Here is a 13,945-nt window from a genome sequence, read left to right on the forward strand (position 1 = left end):
ATTTCTGTAAAACACATTTCTCTCCTACAGAGGAATGTTCGGCTGAAAACTTACTTACCATATGTAAACATACGAGGCGAGGTGAGCTCAATGTTAGGTAAAGCACCAAGATGGTTAAGAACAGCACATCGGTAGCCATGTTTCTGCGCATAGTCGACAAATGTTCGGATATACTGTTTTTCACTGTGATTGGCTATCCCAGGACAAATCACCATAGTAATGTCCTCTAGCAAACATAGGAATATAGCAAAATGAGCTTAAATACTGAGAGTTTCATTTAATTATCAACTCACAATCATTTTATACAACATATCAATTCTTAAATCTTTTTTGTTTGAACTACGAATGCCACTTGATACCAGCCTCTTTTAGCTCTACACTATCTTAATCCCAATGTTCCTTCTCCAGACCTTATTTGGACTGCACCTGGATGCCATCAATGGTGAATAATTCCACAATTCAACACCCTCGATTGAAAATATTCCGCTCTACTTTCCTTATCTCAAGGGGAGTGTGATGGTCTAGTGGTATTACTTCTTGATTATTAATCCAGAGACCCAGGTAATGTTCTGGGGACCCGGATTCAAATCCTACCACGGTAGATGGTGGAATTTGACGTCAATTTTAAAGAAAGAAAAAAAAAGGAAAAAAAAAAAAACGGCATGTAAGAATTTGTCAATTGTTGGGAAAACTGATGTGGTTCATTAATGGCCCTCCGGGAAGGAAACTGCTGTCCTTAGCTGGTATGTCTCTAGACCCACAGCAATGCCCTCTGAGCAATTAGGGATGCGCAATAAAACAAGTGTACTTAGCCAGTGACACCTACAATTAATGAATGAATTTGAAAAACCTCAAACTGACAAAAAATTTTCAGATGAGTAATTAACACTAGTCTTATCAGCAGTCTAGGAATGAAGAGAAAAAGCTCAATGTTTAATGTGTTCTTGGTATTTGACAATGTTTCAGTAAAATAAAAAAAAAATGGCCTGCATCAACTTTACCAATTTCTTTTGAACCTTGCAAACCTAATGTTAGACTTTGCTTTTCTATGGCATACAAGCCCAAATTAATTACACTTCTCCTCTAACTGAACACCCTGCTTTCATTATTAAACTTCTGATCACTCATGAACATCAGTACCTTGATTAGGTAAGCAGAACAGTATACAGTTGTTCAGGTGGGGCCTGAACTTATGCACATTTTATTTTCCTTTAAAGGACAACACCTGGTGAACAGATTCCTGCCCCTCACGCAATGACCCCATGTGAACTGTTCACAAGAGGTGCTGGACAAAAGGCAGGAGCAGAATCCTATGCCCTTTGCCACTGCTGCGGCAGAGATCAACTAACCCAACTAGAATTTAAACCTTTCATTTTCTTGCCTTTGCATCCACGTACAAAAGAAAGGCAATACTAAGTTAATTCCAGTAATCTTTGCCAATTTTTCCATTCATTTCACTTACCTCCAGTGTTATGCTCTGCCAACGGCTCAAAAAGATCCCACGTTGCAGTCGCTCCATCAGGCATAGAGAGATACTTACGGAGACCATAAGGATGAGGAGAGCTTACACGTCCCATTTTACCATATAATGCTGTCTGTACATGTCCACTCTTTCCCCAGATCAGGGGCGGGATATATCTATTAATTAAAACATTTCAAAAAACCTCTAGTTATATAATTATATATGAATTAGTAAGTCACTTCAAAAGCACTTTATTCCCTCATCCTGCTTTCTTCCATTACAGTTTCTGCATTTCCCCCTGCCTATGCTCCAAACCAAAACCACAGACTGACAGGGTGCGAATCATACTTTTAAGAAAAGACTTCCTATTGATTCTATCCCTCCTTCTCCCATCAAAGCAGTTCGACTGAAAACTCAACAGAAACTTGCCAAAATAATACTAAAACTCGGCACGTGTTTGTAATATTTACATTTCTTCGCTTCCCACTCAACCAGTTTTTAAACTAATCTTAATCTTACTTCTGTGCGTTACACTACACTATGCATTGGAAGATCACACTCAGGATAATGCACAATGTTTTAGTATGCTTATTTAAAGGGGATGTAGAGGTGGTTCAGAGCAGTTCACTAGGTTGACTCCTGGGGTGAAGGGATGGACTTATTAGGAACAACTGAGCAGGCTGGGCCCATACATCATGGAGTTTAGAAGCACAAGAGGTATTGAAACACAAGATTCTGAGGGGAATTGACAGGTAGATACTGAGAGGATGCAGAAATCTAGTTTCAGCATAATGGATCAACTGTTTAAAACCAAGGGGGGATTTCTTCTCTCATGGTCAATCTTTGGAATTTATTGCCCTAGAGTGTTGCAGGGGCCCAGTCTCCGAATATATTCAAGCCAGAGATAGATAGAATCTTGGTTTATAGGGTAACAAGGGGAAAGTAGAGTTGACCCAAGACCAGATCAGCCATGATCCTATGCCTCGTGTTCTTACAATGATCGCCCATTTCAGTGGCAAAGTTTTCATCTAAAAATGTTTGCCCAGCTGTTGTTGGTCCATGAAACATCTTTTTACTGTTTTTCACAAAGCAATTTAAACCCACATTATCCATTATCCGCAAACCAAAACCACAATGCAGTTCAAACACACTGAACAAACAGTCAAAAACATTTCAGAGATAGTAGGAACTGCAGATGCTGGAGAATCTGAGATAACAAGGTGTAGAGCTAGATGAACACAGCAGGCCAAGCAGCAGCAGAGGAGCAGGAAGGCCGACGCTTCGGGTTGATTCTTCAGAGAATTCCCTTTATTTTTTGGCTGGAAAGATCTGGTAAGCTACAATGAAGCTGAAAAGAAATTCCCTACCAGTATTTCCATTTCCCAGACATTGTTTGTGTGCAATGTATACTACATTTAAAGGTCTTCTTTGTGGAAGCCACAGTAACTGATATGATGACACGTATGAAGGATTCCTTTTATTTGGCCAGAAGTAAAGAGGTTGCTTTACGTGTTGGTTACCTTCTCAATTTATTGTATCAGAAATATTTTCCCATGAATGGAAAACAATCAAGTCACAACTCGCTTAGGATGGGACTTCATCTTTAACTCAACGATAAGTTAAAAAATGCTTTTTAACTCCAGGGGAAATGACTAACAGACTCCTCTACGTGTTAAGTTTTAAATAATTTTATAGGTATGTCTTCAAATACAACTTCAATCTCACCTCAGTGCAAAAAGTCAAACATTTATAGATAGCATTAATTTAGAAGAAAGATTAGAATCAAGTCATAGTATCCAATACTTTGAGTCAGCCTGACTTCAGGTCATGCAACACTATATCAGACGATTTCAGAGCCATTAATTGCTTGTCTTCTGGAGTTTTTAAACTTGTGTTATCCTTTTCGTCACTAAATAATAAATGCTACATAGCATACTGTTGACAGAAGCAATGCAATTAACCTTAATTTAAAACACAAATACAGTCCTGTCATCAGTTAGATACATACTTTAATTTCCTTCCAGTGTAAAAGTAATGCAAGTTTGACACATTGTACTGTTACGCTGCTGACTTATTATATTCCACTCCTGGACAGCACAGGTGCAGTTAACTACATAATGAATGCAGATTCAATTGCAACATTAGGAGAGACCTGGTCATTTGATGGCTGAATTCAATTTGTCTAAATGTTAGACAAATTAAATTCAAAGTCTGAACCACAGTAAATGTGGACCAATATAAAAGATGGCCCTGGAAGCTGTCATGTGCTCATTGAGTCAAAGTCATACAGCACGAAAACAGACCCTTCGGTCCAACCTGTCAATGCTGACCATAATCCCAAACTAAACTAGTCCCACCTGCCTGCGCTTGGCCCATAGCTCTCCAAACATTTCTAATGTATCTATCCAAATGTCTTTTAAAAGTTGTAACTGTACCCACATCCACCAATTCCTCTCAAAGTTCATTCCACACATGACCCACTCTGGGGGAAAAAAAAAAGTTGCCCCTCATGTCTTTTTTAAATCCTTCTTCTCTCACATTAAAAATATGCCCCATAATCTTGAAATCCCCCACCATAGGGAAAAGACACCTACCATTCATCTTATCTATATCCTCCATGATTTTATAGACCTCTAAGATAACCTCCCAACCTCCAATGCTCCAGTGAATAAAGTCCCAAGCTATCCAGCCTCTCCTTATAACTTAAACCTTCCGGTCCTGGCAACATTCTAGTATATCTCTCTGAACCCTCTCCTGCTTAATAACCTTCCTGTAATAGGACAACCAGAACTTGCTATAGTGCAGTCTGCAGTTATGACAGCTGACTATATTAAACAAATATAACTTAGCAAAAACAGAAAAAAATGCTAGAAATATTTAGTCAGCACCTTAAAAAGATGGAATACTTTGTGGGTTGAGACTGAGCTTGGAATGTTGTGTATTGCAATATTTTCTATTCTTAAACAGTGAATTTTTCCAGTTATATCAAATGCTTTGTCTAAATGCATCATGTCCAATGACAGAAAATAATTATAAATCACCTTTAATTTATGACCAATTGCCACAGAAACAACTTTGCACAAATTAAAAGTTGGCTAGTAAATTACTATAATAATTACACAACTTATGCTGTCAAGGGTTAAGTCACTAAGAGCAGCATTAAAATGTCATTTGCCAAATGGTATGAGATTTAAAGAAAAATGGGAAAGCTTTTCACTTGCAAAATGATTTTGAGCTTAAACAGGAAATACTCTGGTTAATGGCAAAATACACGGTCAGCACATAAAGTTAATGACAAAGGATATTAAAAATTCAGCCAGCCATGTGGGACTGAGTTAAACAGTATTCAAAGATCACAAAGCTCAGTGACCTCTTTCCAAAAGCTTGAACATAATCGGGGCAGTGGGTGAACAAGAAATCAAGGTTTCAGATTTTACAAGGCATTAGGTTAAACTGCAGCGTAACTGAACCTTCACGTTCAGAGACTTAGAAAGAAAGTTAAGTTTGCAGTGTGTCATAAACTAAAATTGAGAATCTGTTTATATTGCATGGTATTAGAATGGAAGACTTGGCACCTTTGAGAGAATATCAGACTGAACTTTGCCAGAATTAGCTGTGTCAATTTTGGCAAGTTTCACAGAGTTTTCTTCCTGGACTTTACCGAATTTTCTCACATTATCTTCTCATTGCCTATGCACCATGCCGCTATGGTTCCCTGCTTGTTGTATTCTCCCACATGCTATAGGTGGGACGTCCCAGGATTTCTGGCATTTGTGCCATCTTTGACACATCTGGGGTAATTGATTGGAACTGTACAGGATAGCTAAGCGTGGTGGCAGGGGATGCGTGCTGTCACTGTCCTTGGAACATTGATGGCAGTGTTCAAGATGAAATGGAGGAGCAGGCGGAAAGCTGGGGTTACCAAATTACTGTTCGACTTACATGTTGGAAATTGTCACTATCTAGTTTCTATCTAGCAAATGGGAGAAAAAGAAACTGTGTACTAATGAGGTGAGACGATCTAATATTTATGATATCAATATATGCAAAGAAGGTCCTTCCCTACTCACTAGTGGGAATCTCATCTTGCCATTCAATACTTGATTTTCTATTTTGTTCTTCAATGTCAGGAATCTCCACACATCAGACCTCACTCAAATTTCCAACTTATTCGCCAATGTCCAAGTCGTTCAGTTGCTAGAAAGAGTCTGCCCATCATGTTTCTTAGGATTTTAAGAACGAAGACTGGCTCCTTCACTACTTTAATTATGGTGAACAGAAAAAAAGTGTTAATATTTAAAAATTAAAGCACACCATGCATTGCTAGTGTTCTTGTGGTACAGTGGTAGTGTCCCTGCCTCTGAACCAGGGGGCTGGGTTCAATTCGTGTGTGTAATTTCATCTCTAAACAGATTGATTAGAAAACATCCAGAACTGCCAGAAAATGAGAAAGCATTAGGAGTCAGGATTTAGCTCACACTCGAGGGGAGATTGATATCAAAACTAAAATCACAGGTGATCACAAGACAAATCTACTCTTGGGTTTTAGTGAGGTCCACAGTTACATTTAATTATGGTCCATTTAATTATGGATCATTTCTACAGCATTGTGCTCTGCATTTGCAGAATTACAGGTCAACCACTACTAACTAGCAGTATTAGAGGTGGTGAATGAATTACATTTTGTAAGAAAATATATTGAATGAAATGCAATTTTACAAGCAAACACAGTCTGTAGCGCCAGAAAATAAAACTTAAGAATTTAAGCCAAATCACTTTGTGCATTATTCACCCAGGTTTGTTTAACTCTGAGTCTGAGCTATGATGCATTTTCAACTGCAAGTGATCACCCACGTATTTAAGGTGCAATATTGTGAATCCACCACTGACAAATGTTTCTTTTGCAACAAGAATAAATCTGGGAAAGTAGTCTGAAACACAATTATATCTGCTATTTTGCTTTTTCCATTAGTAATTATGAAAGCAAACACTAAAGAGAAAATGTTCTTCTCTTCAGCAGATTTAGTTACTTCTTATTTCACTTTATCTGGTACAAAACTTGGGAAGCTGGATCTCCCAACAGGAACTAATTTTGTTATGACAGCACACACATCTGACACAGTTATAGACCTGATTAGGAGGAACTTGGTGTCTCCATGAAGCAGTTATAGTAGATTTTCACTACATTTAGCCAACGCCAGACAGAATGCCATCGGGCAATTGGAAACCAATGTTTGCATACATAATTATTTTTATGACCTAATTTACTACCAAATTCAAATTTTTTCCTCAGCCATTGTACTTTTATGCAAATGTAGTTCTCAAAACACAATTTTAGGTTGTAGAGTTATTTATGGCACAGGAAGCTTAATACCATTTGAACTGTTCTAAGACAGACAGGTATTTACAAATCAATTTGTGTTTGTCAAGAAAACTAAAGTGGTACATGTATTCTGTGTTACTTTGAAGCATCAGTGCGGGTATTTGGTAGCCATTTTGTATGGAGAGAAGGTGATGGCACGATGGTACTCTCTAGACTATCAATCCAGAAATTCAATTAGTGTTCTGGGGATTCGGATTCAAATACCACCATGGTAGTGAAATCTGAATTCAATAAAATACCTGGAATCAAGAATCTAACGATGACCATGAAACCACTGCCCATTATCAGAAGAACACATCATCTGATCTGCTGTACATGTGACTCAGACTGCAAAGTCCTCCTTGCTAACATCTACGGGTTAGTGCCAAAATTGGGAGAGTTGCCTCTCAAGTCAATCAAGCAATAGCCTGTCACAGTTATACTCACGGAATCACACCTTAAAGTAAATTTTCCAGGCTACACCATCACAATCCCTGGATATGTTCTGTCCCACTTGCAGGACAGACCCAGCAAAAGGTAGCAGCACAGTGGGTTGCAATCAGGAAGAAGTTGCTGGGAGTTTTGAACACTGACTCCAGAATCCATCAAGTCTCACAGTATCAGGTTAAATGTGGGCAAGTAAACCTCCTGTTGATTACCAGGTACCATCCTCAGATGATGAGTCAGTAGTCTATGTTGGAAAACTCTTGGAGGAAGCACAGAGGGAGACAAGGGTGCAGAATTTACTCTGGTTAGGGGGATTTCAATGTCCACCAGCAGTACTCACAAAGTTGGTCAGGGTCTGCTTCAATGACCTTCCCCCATCATAAAGTCAAAAGAGGGGATGGTTGCTGATGATTGCACAATGTTCAGCACCGTTCACGACTCGTCAGATTCTGAAACAGTCCACGTTAAAGTGTAACAAGACCCGGACAATATCCGGGCTTGGGCTGAGAAGTGGCAAGTAACATTCACATCACACAAATACCAGGCAAAGACTACCTCCCAAGAGACAGTCTACCACCCCTTTACATTCAATGGTGTTTCCATCACTGAATCCCTGACTATCAATATTCTGGGAGTCACCATTGACCAGAAACAAATTTGATTTGCCATATGAATATAGTGACAACACAAGCAGGTCTGAGGCTAGGAATACTGCAGACAGTAACTCACCTCATGCCCCAAAAAACTGTCTGTCTGTCTGTCTGTCTATCTACCAGGTACAACTTAGGAGTGTGATGGAATACTCTCTACTTACCTGGATGAGTGCTGCTCCAACAACATTCAAGAAGCATGACAAAACAGCCGGCTTGATTGGCAACGCATCCACAAATGTACATTCCCTCCATCACCATCCCTAATTAGCAGCAGCATCTACAAGATGCACAGTGGCAATTCACCAAGTGTTCGTCAGCCACACCTTCCAAACTCAACATTTTCCATCTAGAAAATACCTGGGAACATCACCACTGGGAAGTTCCTCTCCAAGCAACTCACCACCCTGACTTGGAAATATATTGACATTCCTTCACTGCTGCTGGGTCAATATCCTCGAATTCCATCCCTGATGGCATTGTGGGTCTACCTGGACTGCAGCAGTTCAAGGCGGCAGCTCACAACCACCCTCTCATGGACAACTAGGGACAGGCAATAAATGCTGGATAGCCAGCAACACCCACATTCTGTGAATGAATTTTAAAAAAAGCAACTTTGTCCAATTACATCTTAATGAAGTGATCTATTTGCCCGATTCAAAAGGCATTGATTGAGGAAATACTGTTGACAACAATACAGAAACCCCCCTCTTCTTCAGAAATCTACTTGATCCAAAAATAATAGGCTGATACAGCCTCAGCTTACCTGCCTGAAGAACAGAACTTCAGTCCACAACCCTTAATAGTCTCCAAAAATATTAGGCAGAATTATGTGCTCAAATTGCAGACCCAATTCTGACTTCACGTAAATGCAATACCAACTTACGATAAAGAAACTTTGAATTTTTTTCTGCTGGAGCACAATGTTAGATTTTTGACTTGCAAGGATTAGTGACAGAAGACAGGCAAGTAGAGTTAAGGCCACAATCAGATTGGGTCTGTTAATCAGAGGCCATAGGCAAGTTGACATGATGGGCTCAATGTCCTAATCCTCTTCCTATTTCATTGGATCTTACAAACAACAGACAAATAAACCCAAGGGACTACACGGAATATTGATTCAGGTTATATTGAAACGCAAAAATGACACACATCTCATATGTGCTTCAGTTATTCTCTACATAAAAACATTACACAAACATTGCCCCATTGAAACCATTACATCATTCACAGACTGATTCCACAGCATTTTCTGTTAGTGACTTCTGAAAAAAGATACAGACAGCAAAGAGAAGCAACATAACAGAATTTGGCATCCAAATTGAAATCAATGAGCAACTGTGGAAACTAACAAGTGTATGAACTGCTCAGATTAAAGTTTTGACAGTGAATCAATGCGTATCAGACAATGTAGCAAACTACATATTCAAGGAGAAGATTCCACCTCTCACCTGTGCTGAATAAGCTAATCTCAGCCAGGACAGCATATGGGATATACTTTTTCTTTCTCAGTAAGCTTGTGTAGGGGATATTAACAGAAGAAAAAAAAAATTTTGGGCCATGTTTAAATACAGAGCAGCTGGTATAACTAATGGAAGACATAATAACGTATGACCTTGTATGCTATTCAATGTTATTTTACTGATGATATAAACATTTCAAGAAAAGCTCTCAAGCCACCATTTTAAAAGCAAATATTTATATAATACTCTAATGCAACACAAAGTAACCGTGTACACAAGGTTCACTGAGCCATCGACATCAATGCAAATAATAGCTGGCTGCAAGAGAGAAAATCAATGGGACGGGTGGCAGCACCTCTCGAAAGACAGACTTGCATTGTGATTGTGCCTTTCATGTACTCTGGACATCAAAACTGCTGCAAACCCAAGGTAACCTTTTGAAGTAAAGGTAAATAAGGTTCCACTAACAGCAAATTAGATAAATTACTAGTTAAACTATGTCAGCTGAGATATACGCTGCCTAGGATATGGAAGGATTTCACTGAAGTATTAAACTAGATTTATGTACTCAAATCTATAGCAAATGCAAAGCTGAATCAGCTACATAACAATCCAATCCAAGACACCACTGGGCAGTTTGCTTCGTCATTAATGCAGTGTCTCCAGCCTGCAGCCAAGATAACAGGGGATAAGAAAGGAGTTACTGTACTGTTCTTAGATTAGTAAACATAATATTTCTGGTCAAGAATTCAAAACATCTGAACTACATGCACAAATGGTCTCAAAATACTCGAGGTTTTACTGGCTAGCTAGTTGCATTAAACACTACTACTATTGTATTGCAGGATAGAACATTACAGCGCAGTACAGGCCCTTCGGCCCTCGATGTTGCGCTGACCTGTGAAACCAATCTGAAGCCCATCTAACCTACACTATTCCATTATCATCCATATGTTTATCCAATGACCATTTAAATGCCCTTAAAGTTGGCGAGTCTACTACTGTTGCAGGCAGGGCATTCCACACCCTTACTACTCTCTGAGTAAAGAGCCTACCTCTGACATCTGTCCTATATCTATCACTCCTCAATTTAAAGCTATGTCCCCTCGTGCTAGCCATCACCATTCCAAGGAAAAAGGCACTCGCTGTCCACCCTATCTAATCCTCTGATCATCTTGTACATCTCTATTAAGTCACCTCTTAACCTTCTTCTCTCTAACGAAAATAGCCTCCAGTCCCTCAGCCTTTCCTCACAAGACCTTCCCTCCATACCAGGCGAGATCCTGGTAAATCTCCTCTGCACCCCTTCCAATGCTTCCACATCCTTCCTATAATGCGGCGACCAGAACTGTACACAATACTCCAAGTGATGTTCATCATTCTTCTGAATTTAAAGTCTGGTTGAAAAGAAGATTCAAGAATCTCTCAGAAGTATTTCACTGAAGCAAACTACCACATTAACTTTCAGAAACTAACCCAAATCAAAATTCCCTTCAAAACTCTCAGTAGCATACAACTTTTCATTCAAAGCAAAAAGCATTATAAAACATTATCACAATTCCTTTAAGAGAGCGGAGGATTGAAGTTCCTGAGCACAGACATGCAAGCTGAATACATCTAACATATCCTGTCTACCAAAGCCTCTCCTGTCAGGCCAACATGATCCAAATTTATTTGGTAAAGGTTAAATACATGCCAATGCTAGCCTCAATATACCCGGTTTTTAAAATAGCCAATTGTTTGGTTTAATCCTTTCGTGGTCTTGTTTCTCTCTATTTGTAAGCTTCTCCATCCCTACAACACTTCAACAGCTCTTGTCTCTTGTGCATTTTCCACAGCCTTTACTTCACCATCAGAAGTAATGGCTTTCAACTTTTCAGCTCTATTCTCTGGATTCCCCTTCTCTAACTTCTCACATTTAGGAAAATTCATTTCCTAAAATTCTTAAAATTGCTTACACTTGGAGTTATTTCTAGAAATAGCTTAAAAAGCACAAGTTAGTGAAACAACTAAACTCAATAAAAGAGCAATTAGATGAAGGGTCTAGGCCTGAAACGTCAGCCTTTCTGCTCCTATGATGCTGCTTGGCCTGCTGTGTTCATCCAGGTCTACATCTTGTTATCTCGGATTCTCCAGCATCTGCAGTTCCTACTATCTCTTGATAAAGTATGGGTCAGATTAGTAAAACTCCTGCGTCAGAGTCAGAAGAATGAGAATGAGCACATAAATAGGACTATTACACCAGTGCCATGTTGAGTGTGCTACGCTGTTAAAGTACTACGCTTCAGAGGAGATGCTGAGCTGATGACCCTGCTCTGAGTGGAAGACTGCTTGGTGCTATGCAAAAGTTTGTGCTGTGGCTGGCATAGCTCCACAAATCAATTCCATAAGAGCAACAAATCATTCATCTAATTGCATGTTAAGCAATCTTGCTATGCACTAAAGAGCTCTGAGCATTTGCTGCCAAGTGCTTCTTTTTGTTTAATAATCCAAAAGGGCAACAAGCCCTAGTCTAAGTAGACCATTAGTAAAATATTTCAGTTTCCCATCTCAATTTAAGGGAAGTTTCTAAAAGAGTACCTTCAATTGTCTATTTTTTTGGTGAGTAATTTTGTCTTTGCCTCTACAAGGCACGCTTTAAACACAAATAATAAAATTTAAAACTGTATGTTTAAAAAACCAACCCAAGATTAAACCTATGATGTTCTAATTGACAAGAAAATGATAGAAACAGATAACACCAGTGTGAGAACTTGCATCACCACGGAGACAACAGGCCAAGTGGATTACTTCTATACCAACATTTCAGAATTAAAAAGATCAGACATAAAATTGAGTAAAATGTAATTTGGAATTCAATTCATAGCTGCACAGCTTAAAATTGTAACAGAAAAAAGCGGAATGCTGAACACAAAAGGAGATACAAAGTACGAGTGTCACAAATCTGAAATAAAAATTGACAATGCTGGTCAGAGAAAGACAATTTCTCCTGCTGCGTATGTACAACTTTTGTGTTTTCACTAAGATCTATAAATAGAGCATATTCCATACGGAAAAATCCTAATTATATAGTTGGATACACCAAAATGTCAAATGATCCTCAAAACATAAAACCAGACTCTAGAGTTCCTTGCACAAACATGAATCATTACAATACTGAACTCTGCCCTGGAGCACAGATGAAATGCTTAGTCATTTATGATATAACAGAATTCTACAAACAGGCAGTCAACCGTGGTTACTGAGTCAGAGTCATACAGCCTGGAAACAGACGCTTTGGTCCAACCAGTCCACGCCAACTATAATCCCAAACTAAACTAGTCCCATCTGCCTGAGCTTGGACCATATCCCTCCAAACAATTCTTATCCATGTACTTATCCAAAGTGTCTTTTAAAAGTTGTAACTGTACCTGTATCCAGCACTTCCTCTGGAAGTTCATTCCACACACGAATCACATTGTAAAAAAAAATGTCCCTCATGTCTTGTTAAAAATCTTCCACTTCTCACCTTAAAAATATGCCCCCCAGTCTTGAAATCTCCCACCCTAGACAAAAGACACCTGCCATTCACCTTATCTACACCCCTCATGATTTTATAAACCTCTATAAAGGTCACCCCTCAACCTCCTATGGTCCAATGAAAAAGGTCCCAGCCAATCCAGCCTCTCCTTATAAATTCAAACCCTCTATTCCTGGCCACATCCTGGTAAATCTCTTGATAATATCCTCCCTAGTACAGGGCAACCAGAACTGGAGACGGTACTCCAGAAGAGGCCTCACCAATGTCCTGTACAACCTCAATATGACGTCCTAACTTCGATACTCAAAGATTCAAGCAGTGAAGGCAAGCATGCTAAGGTTGATCAGACCCTTAGCCATGTCTGACCCATCATCTGCACTTCTTCCTTACCCCTTTTCTTCCCTCCCACAACAATAGGGTCCCCACTCCTCACTTACCACCCAACCAGCCTCCACATCCAAAAGATTGTAAACCACAACCAAACATGTCCATATTACACAGAGGTAGTAGTGCTGGACATCTTAAAACACAAACGTGGATAAATCCTCAAGGCCTGATCAGATGCATCCTAGAACTCTGTGGGAAGTGAGAGAAGTGATTGCTGGGCCCCTTGCTCAGATATTTGAATCGATAGGCACAGGTAAGCTGCCGGAAGACTTGGAGATTGGATAGCGTGATGCCACGATTTAAGAAAGGTGGCAAGGAAAAGCCAGGGAACTATAGACCCGTGAGCCTGATATCAGTGGTGGGCAAGTTGTTGGAAGGGATCCCGAGGGACAGGATTTACATATATTGGGAAGGCACGGGCGGATTAGGGATAATCAACATGACTTTGTTGATGAAACTATGTCTCACTAACTTGATCGAGTTTTTGGAAGAAGTGTCAAAGAGGACTGATGATGGCAGAGCAGTGGATGTGATCTATATGGACTTCATTAAGGCATTCGACAAGGTTCCTCCTAATAGACTGGTTAGCAAGGTTAGATCACATGGAATACAGGGAGAACTAGCTACTTGGATGCAGAACTGGTCTGTATATAG

At 39.5% G+C, this 13,945-nt stretch overlaps 1 protein-coding gene across 2 annotated transcripts in view; it reads right to left on the bottom strand.

Moving 5' to 3' along the window:
- LOC109919449 (abhydrolase domain containing 2, acylglycerol lipase) overlaps positions 1-13,945 on the bottom strand; it is an 84,267-nt gene that overhangs the window by 41,070 nt on the left and 29,252 nt on the right. For both annotated transcript variants that reach the window (XM_048615873.1, XM_048615874.1), the window contains exons 4-5: positions 1,463-1,638; positions 59-226 (exon numbers count right to left, since the gene is read on the bottom strand). In XM_048615873.1, the coding sequence (XP_048471830.1) occupies positions 59-226; positions 1,463-1,638 (344 nt within the window). The remainder of the gene's footprint in view (positions 1-58; positions 227-1,462; positions 1,639-13,945) is intronic.

This window comes from Rhincodon typus, chromosome 33 (assembly GCF_021869965.1).
Source record: "Rhincodon typus isolate 14 chromosome 33, sRhiTyp1.1, whole genome shotgun sequence".
Lineage (NCBI taxonomy): Eukaryota > Metazoa > Chordata > Chondrichthyes > Orectolobiformes > Rhincodontidae > Rhincodon > Rhincodon typus.